The sequence below is a fragment of the Mchenga conophoros genome, linkage group LG9, assembly GCF_057382185.1.
Source record: "Mchenga conophoros isolate Kocher_MC1m ecotype Shallow Benthic linkage group LG9, M_conophoros_male_GT1.1, whole genome shotgun sequence".
In the NCBI taxonomy this organism is placed as follows: Eukaryota; Metazoa; Chordata; class Actinopteri; order Cichliformes; family Cichlidae; genus Mchenga; species Mchenga conophoros.
In genome coordinates, this window is record NC_140534.1 from 21,113,437 (window position 1) to 21,130,777 (window position 17,341).

General features: G+C 41.6%; 1 protein-coding gene across 5 annotated transcripts in view; it reads right to left on the reverse strand.

Moving 5' to 3' along the window:
* Nucleotides 1-2,432: 2,432 nt before the first annotated feature.
* Nucleotides 2,433-17,341, reverse strand: part of smarcd3b (SWI/SNF related BAF chromatin remodeling complex subunit D3b) — a 63,865-nt gene continuing 48,956 nt past the window's right edge. For all 5 annotated transcript variants that reach the window (XM_085286903.1, XM_085286905.1, XM_085286902.1 and 2 more), the window contains 7 exons: nucleotides 9,651-9,752; nucleotides 9,198-9,359; nucleotides 7,587-7,684; nucleotides 6,971-7,106; nucleotides 3,887-4,009; nucleotides 3,359-3,460; nucleotides 2,433-3,265 (listed from right to left, as the gene is read on the reverse strand). In XM_085286903.1, the coding sequence (XP_085143029.1) occupies nucleotides 3,212-3,265; nucleotides 3,359-3,460; nucleotides 3,887-4,009; nucleotides 6,971-7,106; nucleotides 7,587-7,684; nucleotides 9,198-9,359; nucleotides 9,651-9,752 (777 nt within the window). In that variant the 3' untranslated portion in view covers nucleotides 2,433-3,211. The remainder of the gene's footprint in view (nucleotides 3,266-3,358; nucleotides 3,461-3,886; nucleotides 4,010-6,970; nucleotides 7,107-7,586; nucleotides 7,685-9,197; nucleotides 9,360-9,650; nucleotides 9,753-17,341) is intronic.

Genomic DNA, 17,341 nt, shown 5'->3' on the forward strand with positions numbered 1-17,341 from the left:
CTAATCATCTTCTTCCTGATGTTTACCTCTGGGAGTCGCCACGGCAGATCTTCTGCCTCCATCTCACTGTAGCCCGCAGCTCTCTCCATGTCCTTTCACTACATCCGTGAACCTTCTCTGTGGTCTTCCTATTTTCTTCCCACCTGGTAGCTCCATATTCAACATCCTTTCTCTGATATATCCACTATCCCTCTCCTCATGCCCAAAACATCTCAGCCTTTGTCTCCAAACCAATGAGTCTGAGTTTCTACGCAGTGTAACCGATACGGTTTCACTTATCTTTGAGCCAAAAAACTGCAGATGGACCACAGAGTTGAAGACTTTTCTTCTAACTCCAAAAAGCTATTTCTATAATTAAACGTTTAAGTAAAACCCTAAAGTCTGAGAGCTTTACAGAGTCACATGCTAAACTCATCTCACTAAGTAACTTTTGTTTCACTGCACTCAAATGAGCTCTAGTCACCAGATCAAGGATGTGGTGGGGTCAGGAGATTCTGATCATGGCTGTGCAGCACCTGTGTGATGCTGTCATGTAACCATGGACCAAACTCTGAGGAAGGTTTCCAGCACCTTTCAGTGTGGAGTTTCCCTGCTCTCCTGGTACTCCGTCTTCCTCCTTCAGTCCAAAGACATCCATGTTAGGTTAAGTGTCAACTGAGTGTGAATGAAGTTGTTAAAAAAAAGACACATTAGATCTCATGTCATTTACAAACTTTGGCAAGCGCTTCTTTATTTACATCCAGGCTGTCTCGCAGTGTCACAGCTGTTTTCCCTTTTTTTTTTCTGTAGTATGTAATCACCAAACAAGATTTGCTCTTTACAGATATACAGCATTATGTATACTATAACCTTCCTGTCGGCGACCCTCTGACAACAGTGTAAACAGAGAAAAAGAGCAGCTCCCGCTCTTCGGGAACACATGCACGGATCGAGACAGACATGTCAACAGCACACCAGGGTTTAGTGACAGAAGACACAGCAGTTTGTTAACACTTTTATCAGACGCCGCTTGAAGCCGAGGAGCTGCAGCTCGTAGATTCCTCCACAAGAGGGTGCTAGTGAACAGCAACGTGAAGGCCTCGGCCATCCATACAAAGAAAAACAAAATCATAATAATAATAAAATTTAAAAAAAAAAAATCACTGGGTCAGACACAGGACCGAGATACTACCTATGACTACTTTTTCTCCTCTAAAGAGTGCAGTTATAATTTAGTCCTAGTAACAAAAACACGCTCAGAAAAGTCACACCTACAGTTAGTTGCTGGTAGGGTATGTTGGATTTTTTTGTAGTTTTTTTTTTTGGCAAAAAAGGTTTTCAGAAGGCATTTCAACAAATGTGACGGGTCTCGCTCTCGTCACACACACTCTCACACACACACACACTGGTATGCCAGCTTTTCATATTTACACAGACCGTCTCGCAAGGTGTGATAGTGATAGTGAACGTCCATGGAGCATGCATAGGTCATCGTGAAATCGTCCAATTGCCTTTTTGAGTACGCTGGGATGATAAAAGGGGTCTCAACCGTGACGAAGAGAGTCCCGACAAAGAGTTACAGCACAGTGCAAAGAAGTCCCCCCCCCCCAACCCACCCAATCTAGAAACTGCAGAGAAGAAAATCCTCCATCCTGACATTACAACATATACATACAACTCATGTGTCATTTAAAAAAACAATAACAAAACAAAACAGGTGTAACATGAGAACGGTGCAGATTATATCACGAGTTACAGCTACTGAGACTCAGCGCAAGGGAGGGCTCTCTCTCTGTTGCAGCTTCCAGCTCCCACGATGCACACAGGATAGACCTAAAATAAATCATCCCGAACCCAAGATAGTACACAGAAGAACACTAACATTCCTGCCCTACTAACTCAAAACTCATGGAGCTCCCATACTGCAACACCCCCTCCCGAAATCCTCCAAAACAAACACACACACACGCTCGCACACACACGCGCACACACAGATAGTCTGTCGTATACTGTACAGCTGGCCCTCTTAAGGGGAAGAAAAAAAAAAACATATTTACATTCACATCTGTAGAAAAGAAATTCATTTCTCTCTTTTTTTTTTTAAATGCGTGTGTTTGTAACATAAAAAAATGCAGAAATAGACAAAAATCCACAGAGCTGAGCTTAAAAGTTCACTGATGCAAGAGTTCAAGAGTTAAGGAAAGCTTTTGGGAGCACTTTTTTTTTAAATACTCTGGCGTGTTTGGATTTATTCAGTCGTTTCTGTTAAACCCAGGTCTGGGATTTTGCCAACGTCTGTTTCAGTGATCGCTCTCTCTTCTCGCTGCAACCTTTGGTAAAACCTTCGGGACGCTAACGGGCAAAAAGTACGACGCGACAAAGAGGCAGTGAGTGACGGAACATTTAGAGGCGTATCTGTTTCTCTATGATTATTATGTTCAGGATCAATACTGTTTGTTTTTTTTCCCTTCATCGAAACACTTATTCTTACTACAGTATAAACAGATGGAGCTGATAATGTCATAATACTTCAGTTTGGTTAATTTACTGTAAAAAGAAGTCTTTTTTTTTTTCTATTCTTTTTTTTTCTATCCACACCTCTGGTTTACGTGCAGCATCCTGTGCAACCACCCGGTGCGTCACGCTGTCGTCGCGACTTTGCTGGTGTAATTAATCGACAATTGGAGCACGCTCTCCCCCTAACGAGGACAAAGGAAAAGCACTCTCTCCAAAAAGAATACGAAAACAAAATAAAGACTCATCCAGAGCAGCCGCGGGGCTCTGACTGTGTCAGCGGGTTACGTCATGAGCGTTTGTCACTGCACAGTCTTGAGACGAGAATCCGAAAACACAGTGGCGTGCGAGCAGCTGGTCGAGAAGGAGCTTTTCTAGTGACGTTTATTTACAGAGCGGAAACTGGCGTCGTCCTCCGAGGGGATGAATCCACGCTTTCAACCGCGATGCCTTCGCAGTCCTGCGCTAACACGGGACGTGGAGGAGATGGGGGACCACAGTACGCTGCTGCTGTCTGGTGAACCCCTCCTCTGATTACACTTCAAAACACAGCTATGAAATTGATTAGTCACCTCTGAGATGAAGCCTCCTTTAGACTGTAGAGGTTTAAGGAATCACCAGACATCAGCAACACACACACACACACACACACACACACACACACACACACACACACTCTCTGAAATCAGACTCAGGAATCCAGGAGGGCCTCTTTTGTTTAGGTGTTGCGGACCGCTAAGGCCTGTTCCAGCTCCTGTCTCCTCTGCTGGATCTGTCACGGGGAAGAGCAGAAGGAGGTAAATCTGACTGCTGTCATGCGAACATATGGAAGCAGAGCTTGCAGGTAAAGGTGTCCGCAAGTCACCTTGCAGTAGAAATAGCGGCTGACGGCCTCTTGGGACCAGGGTTCGTGGTAGAACGCCGCCCTCCGCTCCTCTTCAGGGTTCCCCACCACGTCTGTCATTAACTGCGGCCGAAGAGACGACGAAGCCGTTACAAGCAGGTCTATTTTTAGCATTAATTAACAAAATAATCTATGAAGTCTGCAGCGGGCAGCGATCGAGCCGCTTGTTCTCCCGATAGTTCATCTCAAAAACTGCCAAACTGAAGCCTTGAGGGCACTCCAGCTGGGTTTGGGCTTTTAGTTTGTGCATTTATTGCTAAACAGTAATTATAGTTATTAATTGAATAAAGCAAATGAATACTCATTAGTGCAATTAAAATGTCAGCCAAAGACAAATCATCACTATTAAATGACCCCCCGCCCCCCTTTAGTTTCTTTAATTTTCATTAATGAATTCTTCTGCTTTTTATTTTCCACTTTCATTCAACATCCACAGGACGTCTGTCGGCTAACATGCAGGCTTGATAGATATGAAAAGAAGTGTGCAACCTTAAAGTCTCGGCTCTGGGATTTGAGCCAGTCCTGGATGTAGCCCTTGGGATCTCTGGAGAAACTCAGCATGAAATCCCTCTGGATCTTCAGCTGATTGATGGACTCGATGGTCTCATGGATCTGAACGGAAACACACACATCACACACGTCACAGCGCTGTTGCTGTTTGTTCATTTGACGCTGCAATTATCCTGTGAAAATGATACAATATCTAGCAGGAAAAGCAAAATATCTCAGGAAAACTGACTTTATCTAACAGTGGGAGGAGGACGGAGACTTCTGATCCGAAGCTGCCGACCTCAGCAGCACAGAGGCTAACAGCAGACTTAAACTTCTGTGTCAAATCTACGCCGTAGGCTGGAAATGTTATAGAGCCTGTACTCTACTGTGATTGGCTTATTCAGTCAATTCCTCCTGTGCGTTTCTGGCTACTTTTTTTTGTCGCAATTTTTGAATTTTCCAGTGATTTATCATCTCCTCGTTGCAAGAACTCACAGATGACAGCAATGTCCTGGGAATAAATGTGAAGGACCATAAAATGTGGGGGAAAGTTGAGAACAAATAAGTTTGCCTGAGAAAAAAAAAAATCTGACCATGACAAAGAGCGGGAGGGAACAAAATCCCAGCATTTGTTTCTGTCGTGGCAGGCTCTGCATATAAAGATCCCGAAGTCTAACCCACCTGGAAAAGCGAGTAGGGTAAATTTTCACTGATCTGCCTCAACTGACTCGTGACATGCTGACAGGTATTCTCTTGTATTACAAGTTTTCTTGAATTTTATTGATCAAATATAAAACCGAGGGAATCTAAACACCCGATAAAGGCGAAGGATTTTACACATTTTCTTATCTTTTTAAAATTCACCATTTTAACCAAATTTCTGGTGAGTTTAAAGGTACTTTGGTGTATGAAGGTGGCTCGTGATGTAAGAAAAAATACACACTGTATATAAAGGATGGAGGTAGTGTTCATTTGTTAAGTCTCAAGTTGAGTGTTCCTAGCGTTAACCATCTTTCCGAACACTGCACGCTCTGGACTCACAGGGTCCCAAGTTAGTCGTCGTTTCACTCTAACGGGGACCGTAGTTTTTCAAAATAAAACCACACAAAGTTCAATCTGGTCTGCAACCTGCGATTGAGCCCATAAACTTGTGTGGAAGGTGTTTACTGAGACCACAGATCAAGTGGGAAATAACACTGACTTCTCTGCAATTTGACTATTTTGTGCAGTCAGAGGAGTCGCCCCCTGCTGCTCATTAGGAAGAATGAAGATTTAAGCACCTTCACTTTTCACACCCAGAAGCTTCATCCATCTTTTCAGACTTTTTGGGGAAACGTGAGTAGTTTTTAATGTGTGTCAGTGGGGATGGTTTTTCTATTCATTTCCCCAAATTTATTGTTGCCTATATTTGGAGTTATGGTTAGCTTTCGAGCCATCACAGACAAACGTGAGAGTATTTTTACGCTTTAAAGGTCAAAATGTTAAGTAAGGTAAAATGAGAACCATAACTCTGAAAACAAAGCAGGTTTTAAATGTTGATAAAAGTGTTGAATTTTAATATCAAGGTCATAAATATTTATATTTTCTTCCTGCTACAGAAACATGTGACACCAGGGAGTTAACTCATTATTCATGATTATCCATCCTTCAGTGCTTTTACAGGTCACTTTAATTGATTATTTTACATAAAAACATACCGACTCGTGCTGACTCGGGCCTGTATTTGATCATTCTCTCACTGGTATGTCTTCTGACACTCTACTTGGTATTAGAAAAATGGCGAATTTAATTAGGTGAACACGGAAATTGATCCATCCATCCATCCACCCATCCATCCATCTCATTAATAGCTTGTCTGTTTCAGGGTCGCTGAGGAGCGGGAGAGTATCGTAACAGCTGTCACTGAGCAGGAAGTTAGATACACCGTGGACAGGTGACCAATCCACACGGCCAGTTTAGAAAAATCATTTTACCTAAAGTATGCATTTGGACTGTAGGAGGAAGATTGAACACAAGAAATCAACTGTGTTAATGGAAATGCCGTTTGCAAGACTTGCATCATATAGTATCAAGAGTATTCTCAGAAGTTCAGAAATAGGTTCTCTGCTATTATTAAGATACAACAACTGTGCAAAAGACTTGACTCACCTATAATTTCTTGGTACTTTACTTCTAAGGAGCCAGACTTTCTTATAATGTTTAAAGTAGTCTCGAGGAAAAGCTCTCCAGCTTTCAAGTCTTTCAAAGGTTTTTCTTCAGGCATTTACTGCCATTTCACCCAGTTTCAGTCCAGTTCTTGTACCTGAGCTTTTTCATAGGAATTTCTTTCCCTTGTTCAGCCACTTAACACCGACTTATGAACCATTCAAGCACAAAAAGGCACCAAAATTTACTGATTTTGTGTCTACCCATAACAGACAACTGAGCAAAAAGTCCATTTTAAATGAGCGGCTTGTCATAAAAAGACATATTTTGTTTCCATTTCTTGAGCTGCATCTACAAAAATGCCAGAGATACCACAGCTTGACAGGCATAAAATAGGATTAGCTGAAAATGTAAAGAAAATTTAAGAAACTGGACAAGTGGAGGACAAAAGAAGAAGCTGTAAGAATAAAAAAGTGTGTGCACGTTTCAATAAATCCCTGCACAAATTTCCATTTTTCAAAATAAAGGAAACGAGGGGTGACTCAAGGCTTTTGCACAGTAATATATAAAATGGCTTTAAGCTGGACAAAATATTGTAAAAGACAAAGAAAACTGGGTCTCGAGCAGCAGTACATGTTCTCAGTGTGTTTTCTGTCACGTGTATTTCTGGTTATTTGTCCCACCCTTCCTTCCTGCTCAGCTCCAACAACAATGTCGGCTATAAAGTTAAAATCTGTCAGAAAAATATAAATAACAGCCTTCGCGCTTATCACAGCTGGGTGAGAAGTCCACAGCAAACAAACTACTGCAACAATAAAACCGTTCTCTTTGTTAGCTTAAAAGTGAATTATTCCCAAACTTCAACCACAGTGTGTAACACGAAAGAAGACGTGTGCTATACAGAGAAAGAGTATTCTGCGACGATGGTGATCTCACCTTGTTGTCGAGTGAGGCAATTTCCTGCTGGTTGGCGGTGGAGAGGAGGAAGCTGCTCATCTGGCTCTTCAGGGGGTCGTCCACCTCCACGTCAATGTCGTAGCAGGCCGTCTTCTTCTGGTCGTTGGGATCCACGCTGAAAGAAAATGTGAAGTGAGACACATCTTTAAAAAGAGGAAGCTTTCAATAAATCCACTTGGGAGTCCTCAAGTCCGTTCAACACATTTCCCAAATTAAGAGTTTATTTTCTTATTTTTCTTTTGTGTAGAAAACAATAACCTCCCATAATAAGCTTGCATCACACATCCCATTACTCTGGTGTGAACTCACCCAGTAATGGTTCAACATTGTTTGGCCTTAAAATATTCTTTTTTAAAAAATGGTAAATGATGCCGTGCTTAATTTATTTATAATGAAAAAGCCAGTAGAAGGTTTCAAGGTAAACACATTTTCATACTATAAAACTATTTGAATTTAATATCTCTTTAAATAGCATCTTTCCTGTACTAATGCAAGGATAAATATGCAAAGCCTGGTGTAAAGATGCTTCTCAGTTAGTACTTGGTTGTGTTATTTATCTTCTGTGATGCATATTTCATACAGGGGGAAAATCTACCTGATAACGTGGTTGATGACGATGGGGTCAGGGGGCAGGAGGAGGTTGGTGAGGCGCTGAGGGATCTCAGAGAACTTCAGCCGAGGGCAGTCAAAAATCTAAAAATAAAAATAACTTTCCTTTTAAAGTGAACCGGTTATGCTTCTTCCTTATTTTCTGACATACACGAGACAGACCGAAGCGTTGGACCACCTACACATTACACATACAGGAACTTTTATGACATCTCGCTCTAAATTGGTGCTCCCTTTGCAGCTATATCTGTCAGTACACGTGTCCACTCTTTTAGGAAGCCGGTGGAAATTTCATCCAGAAGAGCATTTGTGAGGTCAGACAGTGGTGTTGGACCAGAGAGCCTGGCTTCCAGACTCCATTCTAATTCATCTCAAAGGTGGGCTCTGTGCAGGCCAGTCAAGTATTTCTACACCAAACTCATCCAACCGTACCTTTACGGACTTTGTGCACCGTCTCAGTGATGCTGGAACAGACAGGGACCTTTCTCAAACTGTTCCCACAAAGCTGGAAGCACAGAGTTGTCCAAAATATGTAGGTGAGGTGAAACAATAAGATTTCCCTTCACTGGAGCTTAATTGATTTATTAGTCGGCTACTGGGTCTCCAGCTTTCTGTGTCCGCAATGGAGTTGCGGACACAGAAAGCTGTGTCCAGGAGGTCTGGAACCTTGTTTTGAAAATTTTATGCCAACCAGAAGGGAAAATTCGGGGTTACTATTACAAACCTATAAGAAAATAACATGAAATTGAGGAAGTAACTTGAAATGTTGAGTTACTAAGTTGAAATCAGGCTGCCAGAAAAAAAAGTAGAACATATTATGATGAGGGCAGGAAAACCTATGCCATGAAGCGCTCGGCACACAGTTCTTGTGCTGATGTTAATGTTGTGGTTCCTAAATTTTTCCACTTTGCAACAAAGCTACTACTTTTTTCTACTCTTGGCTCTGTATGATGTCATAGCTCGTGATACTCCACCGACAGACATAGAGCTAACATGGAACAGACTAAATATGAGCCTTATTAAAAGAGCCAACAAATCCAAAGTCTAGAGTTAGTCCAGAACAACTGGAAAAAAAGCCCAAACCATAAAACAAAGCGCAGGAATGCATGGTTGGAAAACACATGATCCCACAAAAGGGAAAAAAGGAAAACCAGAAGTAAAACAGGAACAGGAAGTAAAAGCAACATAAGACACATGAGGAAAACTAGCTTTAAAAGCAAACCAGAATAACCCTACCTATGACAGAGACATGAAAGCTAACACTAAACATAATGTCAGAGAAAGGGGAACACATGGAAAAGCTACTTTCGTAGTATCTAAGAATAAAAATATGGAGCGCTCATTTGTTCCTCTGCCAAAGCGAGAGCTGAGGTGGAGGTATGTGATCGCTGCTGTTTGACTACCCAGAAGCTACTGAGCCAGATTTTATGAAACTATGAGAGCGCACGCAGAGGAGGAAGCAGTTCAATTATGGTGCTGATCCAAATCCCTTTCCGCAAAACTGTAAGATAAGACTCCTGCTTTGGTGGAGTTTATATACATACTGCTCATCTTGCCCTGGTGCGATCATATTTTCAGCAACAGCAGGAGTCCACACCTGTTGGAAATACTTGTCACAGTTGATGTACTCCTTGTCATGCGAGTCCTGCAGCTTGTTGGTCTTCACGTACTGCCAGAGGGCCTGGATGATGCAGGAGCGAGTCTGAGTGTGAATACCGAGCAGGCGAGCCAGGCGAGGGTCCAGCTTAAACTGGGGAGGCTGCGGAGACAACATAATCACATTACAGCACTTTCTACAGCCGCCCACATCAGGGGCTTTACATCAGCTCCATCACATCATTCACCCTTATCGTATTTCTCCGGCTTGGAAACAGATGTCAGGTTTAAATGGCGTCTTACATGGACTGTAATGTTTGTGCAGGCCGGCGTTTATCGGCAATGTGAGGCCTGCAGGTTGTCACTACAACAGCTGATTTCAAGGCACGGATTAGTCACGGCGTAGTAACGGACTATTTATGGGCATCGAAGCGAGACGGCGTGCCGCCCTCACCTGGTATTCCAGCATCAGCAGCAGAGTGCAGCGCACGCTCACGTCTCCTGGCCGCTTCACCTGGAAGCCGTCCGTCTCCTGGGTGGTGGGCGTGCGGTGCCACTGAAAGAGCAAAGAGAAGGCCACAGTTTGACCAAACCAAACTCAGCTGGTTTATTAATCATCGGCAGCCTTATGAAATTTCCCCTTGTGGGACTAATAAAGGTATATCAAAACAAATCAAACTACCAGACGACTGAAGTATTCCCCCGACTTCTACTATAGAGCCATCATGAAGTTGAAATAACAATAGCAGATTTTAGTAGGCATAAGAAATGAAAATAATGTAGTTAAAAAAAGAAGAATTAAGTTAACATGTGCAATGCCAATTAATGGTCCAGATTTCATGAAAATCGTTAAAGGATGGCTGTGAGAAGCGGTGGAAAGAATCTCTCGTTGGCTTTGGTTTAAGAGAGGACACGAGCTGTGCTGCAGTAAGGCTGGAGATCACCTGATGACCTTTAAATCTATTTAAATGAATTAAATGTTATGAAAATTACACCTAAGCACTTTTACTGTAACACGCACATACTGATGAATGTGTCAGGGGCAACCTGGGGTTCAGTATCTTGCCCACGGATGGTTTTACTAGAGGAGCCGAGGACCGAACCACCAACCCTCAGATTAGCAGACATACTCTACCTAAGCCACAGCTCTTGTAAGCCACATCCTCAGTGGCGTGTCTAGAAAATTTTTGTTGGGGGGGCCAGGTAGGGGCACAGATTTGGAGAAGGGTGGCAGATTTAATTGGCAGATAATGTTTTAAAAAAAAATTCTACCAACCATTAACCATAATTCAATAATCCTATAAACCTAATAACCAAATGCACTTTTAACTCTTATTAGAATGAGATTTTAACCACTACTGTGCAAAGTTTTTAGATACTGCGTTGATAAAGTACAAGAGATACAATCAGTGCTTTGTCAGTGTTTACTCAGCATTCAAGGACAGCAATATTTGCATAGTATTTTTACTGACATATAGTGCACATATGTTTTGGGCAAAAACATTTTTGAAAATTAAAATACGAACATTTGTAACAAACAATTGACAAATTAGCCAATGCCAATGCAAAACTTTATCTGCCTGTTAAAAAAAGAAGATAATCTTCTCACAAACTGGTGTTTGATTTTGAAACAGGAAAAAAGTGGGGAAACAAATGAAAAGACTAACATTTGAATAAAACCTGAAAGCAAGTAAATACTTTCTATGCTGCCTTATCGTAAACTTTGGTAATATTGATAAAGAACAACACTGGCTGATGATAAAATACAGTCAGCTGGCATGGTGACACTGCCAGTATTAACCTGCAGGGCTGGACTGGGACAAAAAAATTGGGCATTTTGACTACAGACCGACCCACCAGGTAGTAAAGCCATAAAGACTTTGACTGAAAACAAACCCTGTTGTGACAGTGATGTACAGTCTTGTTGGTATATGTATGATTTCTATACATTTTACGTCAGATAAAAACTTTGGTTGTAAGATTTAGATAATTATTTAATAAAAACTAGGTATTTTAAATGAGAATAAGAAAGAAAAGTATTTCTTTGTGCCCACCTTTCCCTGTTAATGCCCTACCTGGCCCCCTGGCAAAACTTTGCTAGACCCGCCCCTGCACAGTTACCAGCTGTCAGCTACATAAAAAAGGATCCTGGTGTTATTTGTCTCTCAGAAACAATTGATAACTTCCCTTCAACTCATTCATGTCACCTAAAAGTTAAACCTGTTTCTCCATCACCTGTTCAGCTCTGATGGTTCAGTAAGGACATCTCCTGGTTTCATGTTTCCCTCTCACCACATATCCAAACTGACATCATGACCAGCAGCTTTACAGCTGTGGCTCCAGCAAACATCAGCTGATACTAGAAATTAATATTAAATACATTCTAACAACAGCTGATCAAGCTTAAACGTGCTGCTGTTGTTTAGCGCGACATCCGCTGGTTTCCTCTTTCTGGCACAAAGTGGGCGATAAACAAACAAGAGAGAAAAGCCGATCAGCTGATCACTGATCAGTTTCATGATTGAAGTAGCAACAGGAGAGGGAGGGGGAGAGAATGAGAGAAGAAGCAGCTGTGCAGCATAAAGACAGAATAAATCCAGCTTTGTGTCTTTTTCCATTCTAGCTGAAGTTCGGGACAAACTGCGTCTCTTCTCAGCTCAATACGAAACGTGTAATATTTTCTCTGATTGAGGGACCATTCCATTTTTTTAAGGAGCCGTTGGCAACTCTACTAACCTTATGAATAAAATAAAGTTCACTATCAGTAACATCATAGCACCCACCCAGCTGTATAAAAACTCCGTCAAACTGGCTAGAACGCAGTATGAGTTATTGCAACTGACAGTAAAAAGTCAGCAACATGAAAATAAACTCCACCTAAACTTGGTTTATATCTGACCCAGATAGACTGCAGGTAATAACTTCTTACCTGAAGTTCAGTTCACCTGACACTCGGACTGGCGGCTGCTTCGGGTCTCTCCTCCTGCCTCCCCTTCCCTCATCCACCTGTTGCCTCTGTGGAAGCCCCGTCATAGCCACCACCAAACAACGGAGTTATTTCTACACATCGACCTGCATCTGGCCAATCCACCACCTCTCATTGTTCATGCCATTACAAAAAATAATAAAAAATAAGTCACTGGGGATATGCCCGATGGCCAGTCCAGCTATGTTAACCTGCAACCAAATCTGCAGCTCCATACAGCAATGTTACGACTTAGATTATATCTTATAACTCATAACTCTTATGTTAGCTGCCCTCAGTAGCATACTGTCTGAAATATTCCACAGCTGCAATAATTCTTTAAGTGTTATTTTTTCCTTGGTATTCTAATTTCACCGAAGTTTACTAAACTCAACAAACTTAATATTACTTACCGGGACATTTATTCTGTCCTCATTTTCTTTCACCGAAAAATTGTTTCCTGCAGTGCCATCTTTCGCGCTTGGCTCTCCTACCTTTGCTAACGTGATGCGCATAGCGCAGAAGCGATGCTGCATTCACTTACACTCGGATATCTGAGCGTCACCGTGAAAACATAATCGGACATTTGATATTTGATTGAATTTTATTGTTTTGCCTTTGGGGTGGCACCTGGGGTGGCCAGTCTGGTTTGGGGGGTGGCCTGTGCCCCCCCAGGCCACCCCGCTGGACACGCCATTGCACATCCTCAGGCATGATTTTGTGGGGTAGTGAAAACTGAAAACTGAAGACCCATAAACTGCAGTTCCTCTAGTGACCACTTGAGGGTGTCTCCAAAAGTTTCTTGTGCCACAAAAGAAGAAATAAACACGTTTCCATGTTTACCGTTTTGGCCTCTACAGACAGTTTCCCCCTCACAACAAGGTAAAGGTGAATTTTTTTTTTTTTGCAACTCATCGATGCTGATAGTGGAGTGGAGGGTTTTCTTTGGCCAGGCCACAGATTTCCCTCTTGGGGGTCCAAAAAGGCAAAGCTATGCCGTGGGTCAAACATGGGCTAGCATACACGGGCCTCATATAAGTTTTCTATGGGTAGTGCACACTGGGTTTGCCCATAGAAAACTCATTTCGGGGCCCCCAAGGGCAAAACTGCTGTCGGCCCTGTGTGGGTGCATGCAATTGGGGCCCAAATGCAAATGTGCAGAAAACAAGGATGTTTTCAGCGTTTAGGTCATCTAACAGCAAGTTGTTGTTGTTTTTTAACAGAAGCACTAACTTAGTAGGTTAGTAGGTTAGCTTAAATATCTGCAAACTAACCACGCACAAGACAGAAAGGGTGAATATTATCAACCTCTGGAGACATAGTAACATCTATCGCTAGCAGAAAAATTCCATAAGCACCTGGTCACATGCAACTATCCCAATATTATTCTGTCTTTAAGTCGTTTTTGCATTTCAGAAGCTCTTCCGCATCTAACCTCTGATGGTATTTACATCTCTGTTTTACTTTAACCACTCAGAAAAGAAAAACACTTTAACACTCAGTCTTGCAGTACCCTGGCAAGCAATCCAAAGTGATGTTTTCCTGCAACCACTGGCTGATTCAGAACACATTACGTGCTTATTGTACCTCAAGGTAGAAACAAAATTCTTTTGATGGAAAGTCATTCAAACAGAAGCACCTGGGCGCCTGGGTAAAACACCCTCTTAAAAAGAGGAACCTTGAGAAGTCATAATTTTCACTTTGAAAGTCCTGAAGTGTTTTTTTTTACGTTTTTTAAGTTATGTGAGGACACAAAGTGAAGGGCAGCTAATGGTTGTTTTTAATAAGTAAGCAGTTGTTTTCTCCGGCTCTCGCATGTTTAAACAACCTTGTGTGTTGGAAAATTTAAAAACCCATCTCCTTTCTGCTGTTACAGAAAAGAAGAAGAGAGAGGGCAATCCACTCTGCCACTCTGTTTTAGTTTGAATGCACCCAACGGGAATATGAAAAGCAGCAGGTCAGCTGGGCTTATTGTACCACGAGATTTAACCAGACGTGACAAGATGAAAATTTTCACTGAACATCTCTGGACTGCACGACCAAGAGGTCGTCACTGACCCTGACTGCACGGCTGAACGGGGAAGGTTCAATGATTTCTGCTACGCATACAAAAGCCTCACACAAATCAGTGGAGCTTCCAAGACTAATGGACAGCAAAGACCTTCCTTTGTTCTGCTGTGAACGTTGTCCAAACTGGCTGAGAAGATTAAACAGCATTAGAGTTCACTTCAGAAAACTGCCTCAGCTTTGAATTAGCTGTCTTGCCAACAGTTAGACTGATGCTTTTCTCACATTAAGCCTCTTATAAAGGTAAAAACAAGCCGTTCTAATGATACGTGGTCCGGCACATGAAAAGTCGGTCAAAGATGCCAACCACAAAAAACCCAAGCCCATTTCTAATTTGGATTTCAAATTTTTGCAGTGTTTGCTATCTTTGCTTCACTGTCTATAAATATAGCGTCTGATGCAATTGCTCACTTTTTACCGTAAACCCTCGTCCAGCAAGCCTCTCGGCTATGAAGAGAAAACCCCCACTTAGTGTAGCCACACATGCCTGGGGGTGTGACCTGGCCTGTCAGCCAATCAAATGTGCTGCTTTAATGATGCTGGCAACTTCTCCATCTTTAGCCCGAAGCAAAAGCACTGTGTGATCATTATTAATCAACGGGTTCTTGTAGTCCTTGTGGAGTTTCATCGGAAATTGAATCTACACTGTGACTGATATATCAGCAGGCCGATATTAGTTATAAATGCTGATAGATATATCAGTATCAGCATTTATAACATAAATTCCAAAAAGACGAGAGAAACATCCTTCAACCGTGTTTTGAGTGTTGATGTTGCATAGTTTGCCCACCAGAGTGCCCTCAGGCTCTAGTTTCATCATTTACAAATGTGCTACAAGGGAGTATTTATCTATTTGCATTGTTACTAAACCAGAATAATTTAATGAACGTGCATATTTGGACAACTTCAACTTAAAAACCAATAAAAAATGAATAAAGAAAAACTAATTTGTTGCATTTTATTGACTTTCCAATGCCGTCACGTTCAAAGGAGTAATTAGTGGAATCCTTTGAATGCATTTCATTGCATTTTAAGGGACAAAAACCCCTGAATTTTTCCCACATAAGGAAATTAAAATTAAGTCTTACATGAAAAAAAGTGATTTATTGTTACAGGCGGTCGTGAAAACAGGATCCAAAGAAGTTTGTGTTCATAATCCAAGCTTACGCTTATTTGTCAGACAGCACGCTGAACAAATCTGTTTTCTTATCAACACACTGCGCTGCAGCTAAGAAACTCTGAGCTGTGGTTTTCAGGGGTTGTGCACTGGACTATTTCTTGACTTCCTGGTTGCCTCATAGGTACAAACTGACCATCCTTTTCTGTGCGTTTTCATTTCAGCTACTGAACGTAAATGAGCTGGGTTCACTAACAGCTTAACTATATTACAGAAAGTCAAAAAAATCATTAGGTTTTTATTAGAGGTGCTCTTTAACCTATAAAATAAAAAACCCTCCAAGCTACAAATCACTGTGTAGCGAATTCACTGTGAGTGTGAATTAGAATATTATTTTGACACACAAGGAATCATGGCTATAAGAAAAGCCTGCTATCCTTTAGTTTGATTTCACTCGTATTGATCAGACACCTATCCCACATGATCATATGACCCTTTAAATTTTGCTCAGAAAGCAAATTTTGAAGTTTTCTCCAGTGAAAACAGATCAAACATCAAGGGTACCAATGCTTGATTCTGCTCCTCCATCATAGACATTAAATCGGTGCAGTTTTTGCATTGAAATTATGATGTATCCCACCGTACTGATGCACAAAGTTGGTTGTAGAAGGAAAATTGTGAGAACTGTGCAAATTGTGTGAACAAAAGTAAGATTTTGTTGTTTTTGGATAGTGACACTGTGAGTAAATGTCTTTTGTGTTTGTTTTGTATCGTCTGTACTCGTGAAATTATGAGGGCTCAAATATGCTGAAAGCAATGAAGCTAATTAAAAGCACTGACTTTTAAATGAACTCCGAGGGCCTTTAACTTGGAAAATCTCATCATAAAAAGGTAAAATTTTGCATTTCATCATTAAATTGATGTTATTGTCAGGTGGGCAACACCGATTGACCGACTGACTGATTGATTTGTAATAACTATGCAGGGTTGAGTTATTACTACAAGTTTTGTAGAGACACAACACACTGTGGTCTCTAGTGTTACCCACCACGGTCAGGTGTTTATTTTTGGTAGCTGCCACATTTGACGTAGATTCATCATAGCAGTGCTCGACATTTTTAGTTAGCCTTTTATAACTCGAAGTGTGTGTGAATAACACGTTAAATACACCTGTGCTTACCCTGCTATGACATGTCAAACAGCCTCCAGCAGAAAGGAGTGTATTAGGGCAGACTGAGGAGGTTCAGTTAACAGAACGTTTTCACAGCAGATGTTATCAGATATCTTCTGGTTTGGATTTGCTGCCATTTATCCAGATTACATCGCTCAAATTGAATTAATCAATCAGTTTAAAATCTGCAGGATTTATTTAAAGTGTCAGTACATTATATGTCTGTTATTTTTGTCCTTGTGGCTATAAACAGATGCTTGCTGTGCTGTTTGGGGGTGAAAAGCTAAAATGGCTTCTTAAAGCCCCTTTTTGGTAACAAGCTACTTGGTGAGCTGCAGGTCACCTGAACGCAGCGAGTAACAGCGGCGAAACAGTGCATACGTTTTTAAGGACTGCAATTACTCTTCACACACATTCGAAGAGAAGCACTTATGCTCGTTTTTGTGTGTTTTAAGTGACACGCTGTCTGCCAAGGGGTGCGAGAAACAACAGCTAAGACAGGAAGCGAATTCGTTCAACATCCGAATGGTCTGCCACAAAGAGAAGCTGCACACATGCACTCCATAAATCAGGCGGCAGGGACAGACCGTTTCGAAGTGTAAGGACTGTGAGTGTGGGGGTTGTGTGTAATGCTGCAGGTAGTGTTAACATCAAGCAAAGCATGCAAAACTTGTAGATCTTTGCATGGCAAATACTTTTAAAATTTAAAAGTTAGGAAAATTACTTTCCAAAGAGATAGATGTGAAAAACTGAACTGTGTCTGGCCGATGTGGGTGCAAGAACAGTGGCTTTTCTTAAAGGAGCCGTTTTAGTCCAAAATCATAT